Below are 19,978 nucleotides of genomic sequence, written 5' to 3' on the forward strand. Positions count from 1 at the left end.
CATTCAAGTCTCCTGTTGATACGTAAGTATGAGTCATCATGTGCGTTTAACAGAGGATAGTGTAATTACTTCCAATGTTGTGTTTAAAGAGGTCCTCTGACCTTAATTTGTACATGAACATTCCAATTAAATTTGTACATAAGACCCTGCCTTTTTTTTCTACATTTTTAAATTAGAAACGCGCCTATCCCTCTGTGGACCTGCATTGAAAAGAGCGGGGGAACCCCGCTGGGAGCGGGCGCAGCACGCTCGTATCCCTTAAATATCGTTTTAAAGTCGACAGAAGGGTAGTTTCCTTCATCAAAAAAAAACGAAATGCATTGATTGCTATTCGTTACCCACCATTAGGGTATTCATAATATACAAATTATTTGGTTTTAGAAATCCCAGTTTAAAGGAATGGCAGTGGTCAATTTTAACCTCATTTGAAAAAGGCCAGATTGGCGCCCATGCGATTCCACTCCACGTGACGTCACAGGAACCTAGTTTCTTTACGAGAAGATAGGAGTTTTACATCGTCCGATATTACCAATGCATGCATGAGGCACATAGCTGAGGGAAACATCTCTTAATAATCACACATTAAAAATACCTAAGTTCGGAAAGTTTCCTTCGTTTGGTTGGGGTAATAATAATCCTTATTTAAGCCAAGCGCTACCTGCTAGCAGGGTACTCTGCTACCTGCTAGCAGCCTGCGTCGTATCAGCGCTCAAGCCTCGCCCCAGGGTCACCTCACACGCCGACAGCTGGAACCAGAAATACGTCACACGGACTTTTCCCATCATTCCTGCTTAGCCGTCGCGTTTTCGCGCGCTTGAAAAATTTCACTTTTCGTTTAATTGCGAAAAATAGATATCGTCATTTTAAATCTCAGAGCGTGAAATGCCTACTCCAGGAGTAATAATCTTTCGATTTAGGCAATAAAAAAAATAATAGGAAACCACCCTGATGAAGTGAAATATATGAGAATTACGATAACTTCGAACCTATCGTGGAGAACACGTACTAGAAATATTTGTGCAAAGCCCTCAAGGTCCGACATAAACGATAAATCAAGAGAGATATTTTGTCGACCGTGTTAAGTATGGGAATTCGTTTTCTACCGAACAATCAAGTACTAAATGCTGAGAGGAATTTCGTGTGAGCGTTTTCTTTAATTTATTGCTAGGGGATATCCATTAATTGAGGCATTTTGGGGAGGTAGGGAGTGAAGCCGATTCTCACCCAGTCTCATATGAGGGAGAGGGGGGGGGGGGTGTCCTGGCAAGTATCACGTAATTTTTTTCGCAAGATACTGTGTAAAATCGCGAGAAAACTGGGTAGCATTGAGCAAAACGTAATAATAAATACTAGTCTTAACTAATCTTAAATATAAATAATAGTTTTTTTATAGATCCAACCCAATGAAGCAAAGATCAATGGATTTACACTGAAAATACGCATTTTGAACAATGTCATGTGAGATTAGAGGGAGGGGGTCGAGACAAATCTCACGATATCTCACGAGGAGGTCCAAAAATCACTAAGATCACCAAGCCGCGTAATTAATGGACGCACCCTTATCGGTTGGTGTCCTAATACCCCTGCCCCACGCCTATTGAGGCGGCTTGTGGGGTATTATGTTGATTTAATTGTGTGGCCCCTAATCTTTGAGGAATCCATCCTAATATACTTAGAATCATCTACATTGAATTCAAACGCCTTTCTTCAAAATTCATCGTAATCCATGATTCGAATTCGAGGTACGCTGAAATTAGCAGGAGATCCTGGCCAGCGTAGAATTGCAAGAGAGTAATGGAAAGTGTTTTGGTCATTGAAGCATCATCATCACTATCAGTGGCCAACAAGCGTCGCTTGACGCAGCTCTGCTCTCAATGCTCGTGTCACATAATCTTTTCTTTCTAACCTGTTCTTCTCTTTCACATCCTTGATCACTTTAACTGTACATGCTTTACCGTATTTTATTCGAGGACATCCTTTCCTGTTCTTGCCGTCCACTTGTCCTTCGAATGAAGTTTTTGAAGGTCAGACCATCATGTTTCACAGTGTTGTCGATGTGATGGTTATAGTTAAATAGCTTGTAAAAAATATACGGTTGGATGGATATATCGACTCCTTTCCTATGCGTGTTCTAACGTGGTTTCTGCAATCATGGACCTCTTTATCTATATTAATCTTACACAGAATTTCGTATTTTAGCTTAGACTAGGAGAGTAGAAAGGTAATATTCGTTAGGTAATCAAGGTAGAGGTTGGCTAAGATTAGTGTAAAAACGTTTTCCACGATTTCTTTTTACACCCTCCGTAGAGAAGTACCCTCACTTCCAAACTACAATGCAGGCCTCCACCTGAAGTAGGTAGGGATTATCGTAGCATTGAATATTCCTGCGAAACCTCATATTCTGTTCTATCCACGTTTTAATTACTTGTTTCGAGCATTGGAAGAGGACGAGAAAAGACAGTGCGCGGATGAGATGCGTGTATTTAGGAGGGTGGGGAAGGTGAAGTGGGCAGAAGGAACGAGGAAATACCAGACGTGGTGAGTTAGGAGAGGAAAATAGAGGATATATGGAGCAGACAGAGTGTATGGATGGAGAGAGTATTTAATCAGTGGGGAGGGAATGCTAAAATCCGTGTTGGGGCGGGGAAGGAGAGAATAGGATGCACTCATAGAATGAAAGGGAATGGTCCTTGTTGTGTATTGAAGATGGTAGTTGAGTATGGGCGGGTTGGTTCGTAAAATGTTTCATGTAAACCTTCATACCTTCACGGGTAGAGTACCTTGATGTATTACTATGTCAAATACGTGATTACTGAATAAAGTAAACTTCAAACAATATGTAATATTTCGTGCCTGCCGTGTGAACGGCGGTGAAATTTACAAATTAAATATGCCTCATGACTGTTAGTCGAACCACGGAATCTTGGCTTTTCGGGCCACTGCGTAACCCTTTGCGCTATACAGTTTCCTGAATCTATCTAAGGCAATTGTACCGAGGCTGTTGGCACTAGATCTTTGGCCCTCACGGTGCATCCGGAATTAGGAACCTGGATGGGAGTGGTAATTTCACAACCGTTTTCGATACGTTTTGTAAATGAAGATGATACAAAAAAAAGTATTTAAACTTTTCGTGATGTTAAAGTAATTGTGGTAAAGTGCCAGAGAAACGTTTAATTTCAATTAAGCTCCTTTGACTTCACTTATCACTAATGAGGACGGCATGAATGGGCATAAGTGATACTGCGATCCGCGGCGATGGGTTGTTATTCACCTTATCGCCTCGCGCAGTCAACTGTGGCGTATGTCATTTGTCGCTCATGAGAAGTAAATACGCCGCTCCGTCGTGACCTTAGAACTGATCGTCGCGTCGTGAATCCTCTCGTCGATGTGAGGAAATGTCACTTCTTCTGTGTCGATTGGGAAATTGCGCTCACGAACTAGACCAATGGACGACCGTGGTGGCAACGAACGGATTGTTTTATACTTGAGGAAAATATAGTTCTAAGAACAAATATTACTTTAGGAGGATTCTCCACCCTGCTACTATGGGTCAGTTTTATAATGTGTATTAAACGCTAACCGTAGGATGTTACGGCCTTTAACTTTACATAGAGGGGGCCAGGAAAAGCTGAAGGTGGTATTATCTTTATGGTTAGCACCTTAAGGTGATAGAGCTTTCTCTACAGCTGGCTAACCAGTCCTAATAAAACCGGCTCTAAATATGCTGTCACCCAGCGCATTTAAGTGTGTTTTCAAAAGTCACCGCTGGCGACGCTGACGGTAGAGCGATCTGAATTTCACGAGAAAATAAGCTGTAGTTAGAGAATAAGGCTATTAACCGAACTTTAAATCCGAGGTGATATAATCCATCGAAGTCATAATTTTTCAGTGACATTCCTTGTAAATGCAATTTCTCTATTGCAAACAATGACAATGAATTGTTCACTATGCGCTCATCAGACACAGTTGACGGCCTGGCCATTTGTTGAAATACTCATCTAATCATTCCTTAGTTAGCACATTAATCATGACATTAAATGACTTCGTAAGTTATTGAGAACTGTCAATCCACATGGCTATCTCCCTCGCTTTGGGATAAAAGGTGAAATACGCTGTACCAGTTTTATTTTGTTATGTTTTCATGGGATCGTCATCATCACTGGTAAACAATGCGAAGATTGGTTTGACGCAGCTATTCACTCAATTCTCCTGTTAACTTGTACGTAATTCTTCTGCTTGACAACCCGCTTTACCTGTTCCATATATTTTTTCGAATTCTTCCTATTCCGTTCTTGCCCTCCACTTTTCCATCGAGGATTGTCTTCATCAGGCTATCTTTCCCTAAAAAATGATCGATTAGGGTCTTGACAAGGCTTTCACGAGGATTCTCTTCTCTCCTACAATTTTTAGGAATTCCCGAGTACTTTTTTGGTTGACCCATATGATCCTCATCATTCTTCTCGTGATTTAATACTTGTTTAAAAATTATGTTCATTAGACAATCCTCGGATTTTTATAGATAAGAAATCTTGAGGTTTAGAACCTTGCGTATAAAAAATATGCGTTCCGGCGTTTAGAAAAATCTATTTCCATTTTCAAGGATTTTTAAAAGTTGTTTAGTCACTCTGAATCTCTATTTGCAGCCTATTTCCCCGTGAAATTCGGATAGCTCTACCCTCAGCGTCGCAAGCGGTAGCCTTTGGAAACCCATTCAAATGCGCTTAGGGTGACCGCACATAGTAATATTTGTGGTTTGACAAACTAAACAACTACAAAAAAGCCTTGAAATTTAATTTCCGAAACATCGCCACATGTTTTTTAATTTGAAGGAGCCAAAAACACGACGTTTCATCTTTAATTAAATTATAAAAAGAGGTCAAGAACAAAAGAAATATGATGAAGAGATTGTCACACTTAAGCCCTCCATTTATCCATTTCCAAAGCTATTTCCTGTAGCTACCTGATGTTCCTTGTGACCGTCTTTATCTGCCTTTTGTAGTCTTATCCTTTCTATTTGTTCCCTATGTTTTATTTCTCACGCAATCTCTTCGTCTTAAGTCTGAATCGCAAAGTTATTTTTTCCGTCCCTTCTGAGCGATATCTCCTGCGATCGCTCAAATGATGGCTGAAAAATGACCGTTTCGCGCAGTCATTTTCCGCGATGGTTTTAGGGATGGAAGTCCCATCCCTAATTTCAATACTCTGCGCGTCCCTGTCTCCATTGCTGAAACCATCGCTGGTACCGCCTTTCAGCCAATCGGAAGACACGACCGCTAACCGCGGTTGTAACGCCACGAATGGGTTTTAGTTGAACGGCAGTTGTACGGAAAGTAGTGGTACGAAAGAAGTAGACAGTAGTGCGGAAAGTGACAGACTTAGCGATGGGAAAAAGGGACGGTAGAAATGGCAGTGTGATTCAGAAAATGATGTGTCGAGCGATCACTCTTTTGGTCCCTTAGGCCTATCGCTATAGCTATCACTCTGAGGAGCGGAATAAATAATTTTGTGGTTCTGAATTTATAAATTCCACGGAGCGCTTCTTAAAAATTATCCTATCACCATAGAGATTTTCTGGGTTTATACAATCATGTCATTATCAAGAATATCGTAAATGACACAAAATATGACTGGTGGAGAGAGTCTTGAAGTCTCATTAGAGATAGCGGAGCGTAGTTTAAGTAAGGGCTGTACTGCTTGATGGGGAGGGGTTATTGTGTTTTGTCTCTTCCCCTCCCCTCTACACCATTAATAATAAAATCCACCGGTGCGTATTTTAGGAAGAGCAACTTTACACGTTTGATATTAGATAGGCGTAACATTTTAAAGAAATATTTGTCGCAGAGCCCTGTAGAAGCAGGGATTCGTCAAGCGTGTTGTGGGAAGAATTTCGGATGAAAAAGTAAAAGAGAGATACTATTTCGCTCTCGTCCGTCCACACCTTGAATATGCGGCGAGATTGTGGGATTCAGCGCAGGAAGGTTCAATCCGTGAACTTAATAAAATACAAAGGAAAGCTGCGTGATTCGTTAAAAACTTCTACGGGCGAACAGACAGCGTTTCACAGATGTCAAACGAGTTAGGCTGGGGGCCGATTAACCGCCCCTGCCCGCTCTATATAAACTGCGTCCTTTATAAGAAAATGTGCCCCTTCTTCAAGTGAATAACGAAATTTTTTTATCTTCGTCTTTGTCGTAAGTGTCGTAAGCTCAAGTCACTCCAAGCTGCCTTTCTGTGAATGAAGTTTCAGTCTGATGCCCCAAGTTGTCAATTTTCTGTCATATCCAACTCTAGAGCGATCGGGGAAAATTTTGTTCGAGTTTCGAGGAAGTCCGATAAGGGAGGGAATTCCCGATCGAAGTCCTCTTGGCGTGTTCACCTCAAGCCATTCATCCATGGCTCATCATTGTATATTCAAATGTTGATATCACAGCTTGGAATATAAGCGGACTCATCGATATCTCGGCATTGTGTGTTGCCCAGGTGATGAGTGAGGTAACAGATTGCGTTAGTTCTCCCCGATTTTGCGGGATCAGACCGCATGTGAATTAATCTTTGTGAAAATAGCAGTCCGAAAGATAAGAAATTAATATGATTCGCTAGATATTTTTTCTCTAAGGCCACACATGGCATTGTTGGCTAATTATAAATATCTTGATTTATCAGTTTCAAAGACGCTTATCGACTTACCTTCGGCGGGGGACATATTCAAGGGCGATGTAGAAATTTATATTTAATCGGGAAGAGAGATGCAATGAGGGTTGCTGGACTCGCAGGATGAAATGTTAGTTTTTTTTTTCCACTATCGGGCATATTATTTCCATAGAAAGTCAGGAGAGTTGTTGTGCGAACCTTAATTCTCACGTACTTTATTCTATTGAAAATCTAAATCTCACAGAGTTCGAACGCATTCGGTGATACGGACTCTCGTCAATAGCATGCAACAGGGGGGAATTATGCTCACTTCAGATTTAGGTGAAGAAGATTACATTTAGAGCCACTTTTTAAATTTTTTGTTAGCGCTTACGATAAGATGATACAACCTTACCTGGTAGAATGAAATTGTTCCAGGCTTCACATGGTGGAAATGCGATATATTCATGATAAAATATAAACTACAAATGGTAATTTCCACACTTGAATATAAAACTCCTATACCCACATATATATGGTTTTGACATTCTATGTCATTTTCAAGGTTTCATTCATTTCACATCAAAGTCAATCTTGAGGCTAGAAATTTCTGGTTTTCTTGAACTCTGATTTTATACAGAAGCTAGCCAAAACATTCGAGCACTGCCAGGTAAAGTTAAAGGCAGTATCAATTTATTGTTATCGATAACCACGTATTATGAAACCTACCCTAAGAATTCTTTTGCCCTCTAAAAGTAGGGCCACAACTTGGTGATTACCTAGTTCTGGCAACGAGGGCAGAATTTCAGGTGTAATATTAATTACCACAAAAACAACTTATAGTAATTTAATATTTGAAGAGTATGGGAGTTTTCTACAGAGATGAAATTTAAAAAAATTTTCTTCGCTAATTTAGCATTTTAGTTGTAAATCCTGAGACAATATAAAATATTTTTTTTTTAAATTGCTGGATAAAATATGAATTACTGAATAGGAAGCTGGATGAACTACAAAAGAATTTTCGAATCCATCAAAAATTCCCTGAGGAAATATGAAATACCCTAATTGGAACTAAATAAATGCAAGGGTACCCAGTATTACTCTCTTTGCATTGCTAAATACACGAACTATTATCATTGGCAGTTACCACTAGTCCTGGATCTGACAATTCTGTAAGTAAATAATGTCTTCTGTCTGCCATTACAGTCGAAAATTTTGTCTCATTGCCATTGTTTGTGTTCTTATTATCACTGGAAGGATATTTCTGAATAATATATGTGAACAATTATTATATCTAACATTTCATGGAATATTGTCTTGATGCTGTTGGTATTCAATCAGTTACAATGGTTGCATAAAGGAAATGAGAAAGCTTGGTAAATTATTCTTCTTAAATTTTTATTTTTAATTGAAAATAGTCTAAATTTCAGGGATATTGATTCACAAAAATGTTACCTCCTAAATCTCCATTTTATCAATAATATTGTTGAAGTTTGTTAGCTCGGGTAGTCAGGTTAGTGGTCTGGCATAAGTAAATGGCCCCCTACAGAAAGGAGCTTCGAATTAAAAATACAGTTCCATTCACTAATAAAATTAGTGACTCTCAAGTGCTTCTAGCCAAGGTCCCATGAGGTTTCTTGACCACCCGTGGATGATAGAGAAATATAAGAAGGAACTTGCTTGATCAATTGTATTTTGTCTCTTTTCCCAACCTATTAATTGTTTAAAAAACTTGCGCCATCTTATTGAAATCTTGAGGGTATATATAGAGAATATAATACTTAATCAAGAATCTCTTTCATCTTCTGCTTCTTAAATATGAAAATTTTGCATCAGTATTTTCTTAGAGGAAAAATTTTCAGAATTGAGATCCAAGTAAATACTGACATAGACCACACCATTATTAAATGTACCAAGTAAATTCAAAGATAATATTGTGAGTTTTTAACAAGTAATGCTGGGCAAAAGAGACAAAAAGGTTTTAGTGGGAGTGATGGATCCTTTAACTTGGAACATTTAGTTTTTCGTGTTATTATTTTGGAGATGTCTAATCTCACTCATTCTATGCATGTAAATGTCTTTTTGATTAGCTTTTCCTCAACTTTAAAATGCTTTAAGAAGATGCTAAGTTATTTTTACTGAAGTAAAATATTCATGTTTCATAACACTATTAAAAGTTTAATTGGATTTTTTGTTTATCTTCTTTATATTTATAGTTATCTTGATGGTATTTATGTTGAACGACCTGGCATTTTTGAATTCATTGTATTATCTAAGTAAATATATTTTTTAGTTCCTTGTGTATGTCGTCTTTATTAGTGTTGATGAAAATTTAAGTATTACTGTGCTGTGGAAAGTATAGCTCAAGTGCAATTTGTTGTTAAGACATAGTATAGAGGATGATTAACATTTTATTTTCATCTAATTGAGAATTATACATTTAAAATTTGCCCTTTCTTTGCTAGGTGTACGTCAAATGCTGGGAGGATTCAGCCCACGTCTGTCACTTTGTACAACACCAGAAAGAATATATAAGTGAATTAAACTTATTTCTTGCGAGCTTGGGGCTGATAACTCAGGCTGAGAAGGCCCAAGCCAAGCTTTGATGGAGCACCCGATGCCAAAGAGCAAATTATTACTATACTTCTAGAACAAAGGGGAATACATACATTAGCCATTCAATGTGAATGTTTTTTTATGTTAAATGTCAAGTCAAGGCATAAGACTCAACAACACTTTCTTAGTGAGATTTTATTGTATTAGAATCTTAATCATTTATGGGTTTATTTACAGACCCGACTGTGATTAAAATTGTGTTGTAATAATTCTTCACTAGACAAAAAGTTATTGCAGGTGACAAAGAAGGACTTAAAAACAACTTCCCCCCGAAGTGGCAAATTGTACTTTTTCCTTGTACACCCCAAGTATATCTTTTTATTATTTATGAACAAAAATCTCTCAAAATTATTGAGGAATGACGTATTTGGCACTTTTTTTTACAATCATTCATGATCCCTTCCACTATTAACTTCCAGGTACTTTGGCTCACAGTCCTTCACAGCCTTGCAATTGCTTTTTTTTATTGTTCTTCTCCTTCTTCTTCCTCTGAGATTTGTTCATTGCAGGTGCTGCAACATGCATTAAATAGAAAAAAAAGAAACCTTCTGTTTTTTAAAGAACACTATTTACAGAATAAAGGTAGTTCACTCGACTAAAACAGACTGCATAATTTGCTCCTTGTTTTGTGTCCCTTCTGCTTGGCCTGACCCGGCTTCGTCGGGGGCAGCCAGCGCCTCATGGAGGTTGGCTGCTGCTGTGCGGTGGGTGTGACGAGAGGGAACGCTGTCGTGGCGTCCCCCTTCTCCCCCTTGGCACTCTGTCCCACGTCCCCCTGCACGGTTGCCACCACTTCACCACTCTTTGTCCCTTGCGTTGTTGCGCCACCATCCCCCTCAAGGGAAGTAGTGAGGGTTGCAGAAGGGTGTGCAACGGCGGTGGCTGTCTGGAGTCCACTACCCGTAGCTATCCTCACGGCCTTGCCGAAACTCCTTGCCCTCAAACTACCCAGCCGGCTGAGCGTTGAGATTGCTGTGGAGGGGTGGATGGGCCCGCTTCCGTTGGATCTCTTGGACCCTCTGTGAAGCCGGGATATGGCATCCGTCGTCTTGGCATTTCAAACAAGGGAAAGATAAATATGCTCTCTTAATATTTTTATTCCATATTACCCCACAGTACTTTTCTTAAATCTGTAGAATTTAAGTGCTAGTTTCTTAAACATATTGCATTTACTTATACTCAGCCATTTGGTTATTTTTAAGAATTCTCTCTCTCTTGTATGTAAGTAAGTGATACATAATTCAGTATGCTAAGTACACATACGTTCTTCTGTATTCAGAAAAAAAAGTTAATACCTTTACGTTAGTGAGCTACCAATTTACTGCTAGGATATGCTATCAGTTGATACTACATAGGGCAATTATGTCTCAGATCAGGTGTGCATGGTATTATTTTTGGCAAGAGGGTCTGCTGATTCAATCATGGTTGAGAACTGAGAGTTCTAAAACAAGACTCTTTTTGCTGTCACTTTTTTTGTTATTACTGTTGAGTGATGTAATTTTCATATTATGTTTTTAGTATTTGTATGTACCTGTGAGTGTATTGAAAAATAAATATGATAAATTTTTTTCATATGGTTACTACTGATAATGATGGCTTTTTTTAAACATAGCATTTTCCTTTTTATTAGTTGTTAACAAAGCTTTGAGACTAATACTCACTTTCTTTTCTGTATGGGCACAGTTTAGGGTTGTCACTGTGAATTCTATATCCTTAACCTCAGAGTTGGCTGAAATTTTACAAAAGGAAGAGTTCAAGTCTTATGAAAGCATCAAAATAATTGACTATAGAGACAATTTGTAGTGCATAGTAACTAATTCCTATGGTTTATTCTATGTCTAAATGTATTTTATTTTGCATATTTACCGAGAAATTCTTCCACTGGCTTGTCAATTGTATCATGATCAATCCAAGTTAGACCCATTTCAACCTTCTCAGCTAAGTCTTGCCAGTGCTGGCGGTTATCTTGGCATCCTTTCAGTAAAGGCTCAATCCAGGGAAAGGTTTCTGATAACACCTATAAAATTAGGATAGATTATAAATCCTCTGTATCTTCTCTTCCCTTCAATTTTTTTCTACTTATTATGAAAATCATTGAGAGTTTTTTAGCATTTTATAATTAATGAAGGGTAATTATTCAAACTGTTGCATAGAAGTAGGGAGATTGCAATAATCATACACTTTCATTTTTTACCTATGCTCTTGCTTCAATCAATATAAATACATAACACTTAACATAGTTCTCAACCAAACTATTTCTCCAACCGTTAAGTTAATTATTAAAAGTGTTTGAGGATGTCATAGGAGGAATTTTGTTTCAGAAGTTGTTGCAATATAAATACAACAGGTAAGGATAGATAGGTTAACTATTTAATTTATATAAGGTTCATTCAATTTTAGTTTCAGTGATATGAATATCGATACCTCCACTGCACAATTGCTCAACAATCACCCACTGGATCAAACCTAATCATCTGGGAGACCAACGATATGCATGCGCTCACCTGGCAGCAGCCAGAGCACAAACGCTCACCTCCTTTGCTTTGAGACTTAGAGGTGAGCGTTTGTACTGCGGCTGCTGCCAGCTGAGGGCATCCGTATTGTTGAGCTCCCAGATGATTGGATTTGATCCGGTGGATGATTGGATGGTGGAGTTATCACTGCATGTACTTCAACATTTGGATTCCAAACTCAGCTTATAATTTAAACACAGTTTACTCATTCAACATACCCTGTACAGAGGAAGACATATGACATCAATGAATCCAACTTGCATTTGCGGGAGCTCATCTTTTCGTTCACGATCCATCATAGCCTGTGGAATTGGAAAATGTACCACAGTCATTAGAATGAGATATGATAATTGTTTACCCGACTTGAAGTAACCTAAAATATCGGTATGGTCTCTTTTTTATGTACATGCATCAAAAAATAATTTGCATTTTAATAGCACAATTTATTTAATATAGCAGAAAATAAGCATTGAAGTTGGCCTTCTTGTCACAGCTTTATGTAATAAGTCTGAAAACATGCTTTACATAATGGGGATAGTTACCACTGGTTGTTGATTGAGCTGCAATTTCTCTAAGTCTCCTTGATCGAAAAACTCATCAGCTACTAACTTGGCAACTTTGTGCTGCACTTCCCATGGTTTAGCTATTGCGCTAACATCACAGCCTGTCATCATCATTCCACAAAGCACTGATCAAGTAAAAAAGAGTAAAAGGCATGAGTTATTTTTTTCGGTGATACATAATATGTTTTCACTGGTATTGTTACAAATGAGAGCGTTCACAAGTTATTGGGGTGCCCAACTGTCTATGCAATGAGAAATCAAAAGGAAATGCGTATACCGTACCAAAGCTTGGCTAATAATTGTGTAGAAACTATTGGATATTACGTCCTTAGTCCTGATTAGGGATGATGTGACAAAATGGTATTGGTGATGGATGAGTTGTGGAACAACAGTTGCAGCTGAAAATTCTCACTGGTTCTTGCCCTACCGAAAGTTACCAAAAATATCGGTATGGTCTTGTACTGGTATGTATATAAAGATGGACATTGCACAGGTTAGCACTGAAAACGTTGAAATTGCGAGAATGTGAACTTGGAGTTAGAGCAGGGGCTATGTTCCCAAAATGCATTCTTGCATGTGTTCTAGCTATTCACGCTTTACACGACACAATATTGATTGCACCTATCGTAAATATGTCAGGTTTCACAATGACTTGCCCTGCGTAAAACGACCTTTACATCAGGTGGAGGGTTTCAATTTATGAGTCACGTACACCCACAACCTGGAAAGGAGCAACCTACCTAGGCAGGATTCAAACATATGACCTTTGGTTTGAAAGGTGAGGATTTTTTCCTGCCTCCACCTAAGCATAGGCTCCTCAGTTTTTGTGTAGATCATCCTATTAATTTCAAAATAACGCACTGTAACAATTCTGTTTTCAGTAGTGACATGGTATCAGTAGTGAAGTCTAAGAGTAATCTATCAGTCAAATTACACCCAAAATATGATTTTAGTCAACCATCTAACCAGTCTGTAAGCTTAGCCAAATCATGTTTTATGGGGAATGCAAGCTCATTGACTCTATATGAACTAATGGCATATATGCAAATGCCTGATGAAGGTTCTTACATCCCTCCCCACGGAAGAAGGCCCTCCCAGACTGCAGAACATGGCCTCTTCCGAATGGTAAATAGCTGCCTCATTAGTTAAAAAAAAATATCTAGAATTAGTCGTCCTAAGGCTTCAGAGGTAAATATTTCAACAATTTAGTTGATTATTACTATGACTGTTATACCCTCGTTGATGGATTTTTCCCTGTGGCTCACCAATTTTGGAGGTATCTTGTTACTATAATTTTTGAGCATAAAATAATACCACCATTTTTAATGAGTTTATGGCACATTGAGAAAACAGATTTTCACTCATTCAGGTAAAACCGTTCATCGAGAGAAAGAATTGCTTACAAGGGTGAAAGCAACAACGATCCACATAAGGCCAGTTCCAAGGCAAAAGATTGACTGAGACGCCTGAAATTTTGGCAAAAGTGCGTGATGTTATCAACTTCTCTGCATGCAAGGGACTAAAAATTATGGGTCTTCATTTTTAAGTGTATCACAATAGACATAAAAAAAACTAGTGAACGAGCCCACTGTAAATTTTTTTTAAGCCTCCTCATCTTGAATAATGTTCATTTTCAGTTAAAAGACATTCTTTTCAACTTGGACATCCAATTATGATGAATAATTGGAATAACGGAATATAAAACTCATAGTGATTGTTTTAGATTCAACTGCACTGGATAGTTTACTAGATAGGTAAGTTGCGGACCAATGTGAGAGGGAAAGCAAAAATAGGGTTGTTGAGTACCCGTTTCAAAGGGAAAAATTAAACTGGAATAATGTATCTTACTTACATTCTTTCTTCTCCTCACTCTGCCAGTCAAATTCACCATTGTCTACCAACTCCCTAAAAGCATCTTTCTTCTTGAAATACATGGCTAGGTCGGTAGAGAGGATAGCCATCTCCACAATCTTCATCACCCTCCGGTAATCTTTTGGAGAAAGAGCCTGCAAGGGAAGTACCAAATAATTGTTAAAATGTCTGTTGGCACCATCTTTGAATACAACCTCACACAAAGCTACATTATGCATCAACTCACTTGGAATATATTATTTCCCTCACTATTGAGGATCATCACGCATTGGTCAAAATGGTGATGCTCCATAGTGCTTGTTGTGTAAAGTATTGCCAATGGGGATTCAGTCTTAGTCTGGAATGCATTATTGGTGCCACGATGGTCAAGGTCATGACAGAGACATGCCACTAACAGCCCCAGTATCTAGAAGTAAGAAGTCGTTCCATACATTTTTTAATATTGCAAATTCTACGGTTGAAATCAGATGTGCAAAAAAAGCTTGATTATAAAATGAATGAATTATATGTAAATGCTTCTTACGTCCAAGTCATTCATGAACCTCTCCATCTTCCCTGTTTTGAGCATGGCAAACATTGTTTGAGCAACATTTAAAGCATGTCGCCAGTTGTGGTATTTTACAGGCCTGTAGTTTTTCCTTACACTAAGTACCCAGCGACAGAGGACCTGTTGAAAGCAGGAAATCAGTTTATCTAAACAGGATAATTATTTTACATGGCATTATACATATATTATGCAGTACTTACTAATTATGAAATTTCAGTTGATAATGAACTAGTTTCTGGCACTTACAAGTATTAAAAGTAAGGAAAAAGTCATTTATGTTTAAAGATAACTAAAGCATGTAGACATACCTGGTATGGAATGTGAAATTGAGAAATGAGACTGCAGTCCATAAACATTCTAATTGTAGCTCTACATGTGTCATCATCTGAGAGCTCAAAATCACTAAACATAAAACTGTGAAGAAGAAAGAGGTATTGCTTCAGTAAATGTGAAAAATTCATTAATTCAATCATAGAGTTTGTATTTTGCTGGAATAAATTATGCTTGGTATCATCATCAACAATTCTGATCATCTTGCGTAATCATCAATTTTTAAACATTCATTGCATTTAAATATTGGGGTGCCCTCCAGAAACTGGTGATTTGCTCACAAGATAGGGAATGAATGTAAAACCAGTAAGGCACTGGGTAAAGTGAAACAATTTGAGCGTGATCGAATGATAGCATCATTCAGACTTCAGCCAATAAATGAATACATACAAGGCGAGAGGTAAAAGACTTTAGCATTTTAATTTGAGGCAAGAACTTTTGTTACCATATATTAATGATTCTCAATTTCTACTTGTATTGGTTTTTAATCAAATTACCTGTACAAATTATACTTTGCAGCCGTAGGAATAAGATCTTGATTCAGCTTATCTGTGTCTTCCAAAGATGCAGTAGCATGATAAGAAAGACATTCAAGAGCCACCTTCTGCTTTGCCATCAGCTTACCTGATTTGAAAATCAAAAAGTAAATCAATGTTTTGACTGATTGTGAGTGTGGTTGATTTTACAGTAGTAATAGATAATTATCAATTATGGATCAAACACCTCCTTTAGATGTGAATACGTAGCTCAAATGTATGATCTTACGCCAAAAATCAAATTGAAATATTGAATACATAGTTAGTTGCTAACTCATAGCATTTTTAATAATAAAACTTCACCTGGGGTGACCAAATGTGGAGCTTTGGTGAGGAAAAGTGTGCTGCTGAATTTTTTTAGGAGGTCTCATTTAACTATATTTGAGGGTTTACATTTAGTACCTAGCATTTTAAAACATGAATTATGTACTAAACTAAATTCTCCTCATCATTCCGTTGGAGAGCTAGTTGTTTTGGGGGTGTGTGCAAGAGTGGAGATAGGAGAATAGAAGTGGGCAGGATAGAGCAAGTAGGGGAGTGATAGAGAGAGGACTGACTATGGAGGAGACATGAATAATTCAACAAATGGTTAAAATTTTATGATTAAAAACTTTTGGGCTATGTCGCCGCGTCAATTCTTGGGTGGTCCCAACGTTTCCCGACCGATGCTGGTCGCTTTTTCAAGGGATTGTGAAGAGATGGGAATTAATGATCTTTTATATAGGTATCTGCGTCAGGTGGAGGGGGGAGGGGAGCCCGAGATTGGGGGAGTGGGTTGCTGCTTGTTTTTTCTTATTACTGGTTGCCAAGTACGGCTAATTTTAATGCCGTTGTCTCTGTTGAAATTATTCTTATCTTCTTTGGATATTTCAATGGCTTCTCTGACGAGTCTCTGTTTAAAACCTTTAACTTTGGCAAGGATTTTGACTTCCTTGAGGTCGATGATGTGGCCAAGCGCTGCGTGTTCGGCTACCGCGGACTTTGTTGATTGCCCCAGTCGAAGCGCTCTCGCGTGCTCTTCTAGGCGTGTTTTGACCGACCTGCCTGTTTCACCGATGTACTTCTTCCCGCAGGTCTGGCAAGGAATTTGGTAAACTCCTTCCACTTGTAGTGGAGTTCTATCCGTGACGGTGTTTAGGAGATGCTTTATCTGTGTGTGAGGCGAGAAGATTGTCCTTATCTGGAATTTTCGTAGGATATATCCTATTACGTCAGTCGTCCCCTTAATTTATGGCAGGAAGGCTTTCTTCTGGTCGCTGAGGTCATTTATGGATGAGTTCGCGGCTTCTGCGGTGTTGTTTTTCATTTCGTTCTCTTTGATGATTTTATTAAAAGTGCGAGAAATAACTCTGTCGTCGAATCCATTTCCCCGTAGAATGGCCTCTAGCTTCCGTCTCTCTTTGGCAAAGTTTTCCTGGTCACTTATTGCGTAGGAGCACGCGAATTTTATTTTATTGCTAGAAGAGCATGCGAGAGCGATTCGACTGGGGCAATCAACAAAATCCGCGGTAGCCGAATACGCAGCGCTTGGCCACATCATCGACGAATATCCAAAGAAGATAAGAATAATTTCAACAGAGACACCGGCATTAAAATTAGCCGTACTTGGCAACCAGTAATAAGAAAAAACAAGCAGCAACCCACTCCCCCAACCTCCGGCTCCCCTCTCTCCACCCCCTGACACAGACACCTATATAAAAGATCCTAAATTCCCATCTCTCCATAATCCCTTGAAAAAGCGACCAGCATCGGTCGGGAAACGTTGGGGCCACCCAAAGCATTGACGCGGCGACATAGCCCAAAAGTTTTTAATCATAATGACGAGCACCCGCGAAAGTTTTAACAAAGGGTTAAAATTGTCTTCACTGCAGGTCTTATATGTGCCTTGGCCCAGCTGAGTGAGCTTTTTTGGCGATCCTTGACCCTGTTAGTTCATATTACTAGAGTTTAAAGAACCATTAAACTTGAATCATTAGTGCATATATCCCAGTAAAAAGTAATATATAGAGAATAATACCTCTAAAATCTATTTAAAAAATGAGAAGGTTGAGGAAAAGTGGGAGCATTATGGGCTGCAGCAAAATGCCCCTTCCCAAGTGGCTTTTGAGCACTGAAATAATAAAAGAAGATATTGTACTGCACTCATACTTCGCATTCAACAGCTCATAATATGTGTTTCGATTGCCTTGCAATCATCATCAGGTACCGTAGTGATGGAATCTTCAAGTGATCGGAGGCAATCAAAACATGTGTTGTGAGCTGTCAAATGAAATTAGTGGGGAATGCAATATCTTTGTTTATTATTATTCAATATGCTGTTCAACTCTATTACATTAGAAAAAGTTGACTTTTGAGCACTGTATGTAAGGGGAAATTGACCAACTCGCACATCGTGCAGAAAGTTTCATTTAAGCAACAAGAAATCAAGGGTCTATTGTATACATGATCTGTATATTTTCTTTCCCTTTGGAACAAGGAAATCACAACTGTGCCCAGAATTTCAAGGCTGAATAAAATATTATCACGAGAGAAGAATGGTTGTACGTACATGCATTTTCATACATCTGAGTATTATGGATTCCAAGTCCACAAAATATTGCAAAGGCCTCAAAGATGGATACATCACTGTCAGAAAAGGGATGTCCACTAGCCTGGAAAGAAAAGTTTTTTCTTCTCTTTTCAAGAAATCAGGCTTATCACATTGAAATGCACATTTTTTCCTCGCACGTCAGTACATCAAGAGGATATTGGGCACTGTGCCCTTGATAGATCAAAAGGCTGTTATCGTGTTACATATTGTAGGTCGATGTTTTAGCTCAATGAGTTTCAAATCATATATTACCTTATCTTAGGCAGATTAATGTGCCAATTAAAAATTTAAGAGGTAGGCAGATAATTCTTTTGTCAACTTAAACATTTTGCCTGAATTTTCACCTTGAAGGTCTCAACAGAAACTTTATAATTAAGGTACACAGGCAAATATTTTTCTCATAAAAAATTTCATCTTTGCATTGACAGGGATATTAAATTCAGACAGAATTCTTCTTCATTACTCATTGTCAGAGATAATGTTTTCCTGATACCTCTTTTCCCCAAAAGCACAAATCTTACCTTATTTATGAGTTGTGCCACACCGATTAAGTCGTGTTGGCCACTGGATATTGGCATGCAAAGAAGGCTCCTTGCAACAAATCCAGTATCACCTTCTTCTTCCGATACCTCTCTCAACTCTTGTCCCATCCATGTGGTGACATCTCCAATGTTTAAAATCTGAGTAATGAAAGATGTTCATAAAGTTACCTTTGTATGATAGCAATTAATGCGAACGTGAAGCAGCAAGTGTACTCTTACATGATCATTACAGTGGTGAATGTATCTCAGAAGTAGATACAGAAAAAACTCAGCAGGGAGGGGAGGGGGCAAAAGGTATAGGTCCATATTTAGCTACCTTTACAATTGTCATAATGACAATTAGTTAAGTCACATGCAAAGTTTAAGAAAGTTTTATTTAAACTTATAATATGCATACAAACAACAATGTGCCATCCTATGATATATAAAAGGGTACAATTGTAGTTCTGCAATATTAGGCGATGTGGGCTGCCTCACAAAGGGCCCCACCCCCCACACCCTTCATATGTGTCATAAAGTAGTATTTTGGGTTTGTTTTGTCATAAATTATAACCACATGGTAACTGAAGCAAATCAAGGTTTCAAAATTTTATTTCATCACATAAATGCCAACAAAAAGTAAGAAATTTATAATTTTTAGAAATCTCTCTCAGGCACAGGTGTAAATTGTAGGATGTATCTGAGATTTCCTGATAGGTGTTGATTAAAATATGTATGTCTACATATCGATCAACGCTCAACAACTGCCCACTGCATCAAATCCGCTCACCTAAGAACCTAACACGCATGCGTTCAGCTGGCAGTGGCTGACCTCTCTCACCTCCAAAGCTTTGAGAATTGGAGGTGAGCATTTATGCTCCGGCTACTGCCAGCTGAGCACATACATATTGCTCGGTTCCTAGATGAGTGGATTTGATCCGGTGGGCGATTGTTGAGCGTTTGTGCAGTGAAGGTATCGATATTAGATGGCCTGCTGTTAGAAAAGTTGACTGGGGATAGCTCAATCATCTCCTTTGATCATACACATATAGGAAAATAGTGAAGAGTTCTCAGCGAGACTGTCTCAAGAGAACTCATCAGAAAAATTTAGGAGGTCTGCTATTATGTTTGTATAGGTAGGCCTCAAAATTGCCCTGTAATGAACCCTTCCCTGGAAATATTTATCTAGCCACTGCCTTGGAACTGAGCAATCAACATCAACTGGCCCTCATTGTTATCCTACAAAGTGTATGTACTACA

At 38.5% G+C, this 19,978-nt stretch overlaps 2 protein-coding genes across 4 annotated transcripts in view; one reads left to right on the top strand and one right to left on the bottom strand.

Annotated features, from left to right (window-relative positions):
- The window catches only part of LOC124154556, a 35,203-nt gene extending 25,356 nt beyond the window's left edge, over nucleotides 1–9,847 (top strand). For both annotated transcript variants that reach the window (XM_046528368.1, XM_046528369.1), the window contains one exon: nucleotides 9,096–9,847. In XM_046528368.1, the coding sequence (XP_046384324.1) occupies nucleotides 9,096–9,236 (141 nt within the window). In that variant the 3' untranslated portion in view covers nucleotides 9,237–9,847. The remainder of the gene's footprint in view (nucleotides 1–9,095) is intronic.
- The window catches only part of LOC124154553 (cGMP-specific 3',5'-cyclic phosphodiesterase-like), a 304,329-nt gene continuing 293,986 nt past the window's right edge, over nucleotides 9,636–19,978 (bottom strand). For both annotated transcript variants that reach the window (XM_046528364.1, XM_046528363.1), the window contains 12 exons: nucleotides 18,719–18,877; nucleotides 18,156–18,258; nucleotides 15,569–15,695; nucleotides 15,050–15,155; nucleotides 14,718–14,861; nucleotides 14,421–14,600; nucleotides 14,175–14,328; nucleotides 12,302–12,447; nucleotides 11,978–12,061; nucleotides 11,113–11,263; nucleotides 10,908–10,975; nucleotides 9,636–10,294 (listed from right to left, as the gene is read on the bottom strand). In XM_046528364.1, coding sequence (XP_046384320.1) covers nucleotides 9,842–10,294; nucleotides 10,908–10,975; nucleotides 11,113–11,263; nucleotides 11,978–12,061; nucleotides 12,302–12,447; nucleotides 14,175–14,328; nucleotides 14,421–14,600; nucleotides 14,718–14,861; nucleotides 15,050–15,155; nucleotides 15,569–15,695; nucleotides 18,156–18,258; nucleotides 18,719–18,877 — 1,875 coding nt within the window. In that variant the 3' untranslated portion in view covers nucleotides 9,636–9,841. The remainder of the gene's footprint in view (nucleotides 10,295–10,907; nucleotides 10,976–11,112; nucleotides 11,264–11,977; nucleotides 12,062–12,301; nucleotides 12,448–14,174; nucleotides 14,329–14,420; nucleotides 14,601–14,717; nucleotides 14,862–15,049; nucleotides 15,156–15,568; nucleotides 15,696–18,155; nucleotides 18,259–18,718; nucleotides 18,878–19,978) is intronic.

Source organism: Ischnura elegans, chromosome 2, assembly GCF_921293095.1.
Source record: "Ischnura elegans chromosome 2, ioIscEleg1.1, whole genome shotgun sequence".
NCBI lineage: Eukaryota > Metazoa > Arthropoda > Insecta > Odonata > Coenagrionidae > Ischnura > Ischnura elegans.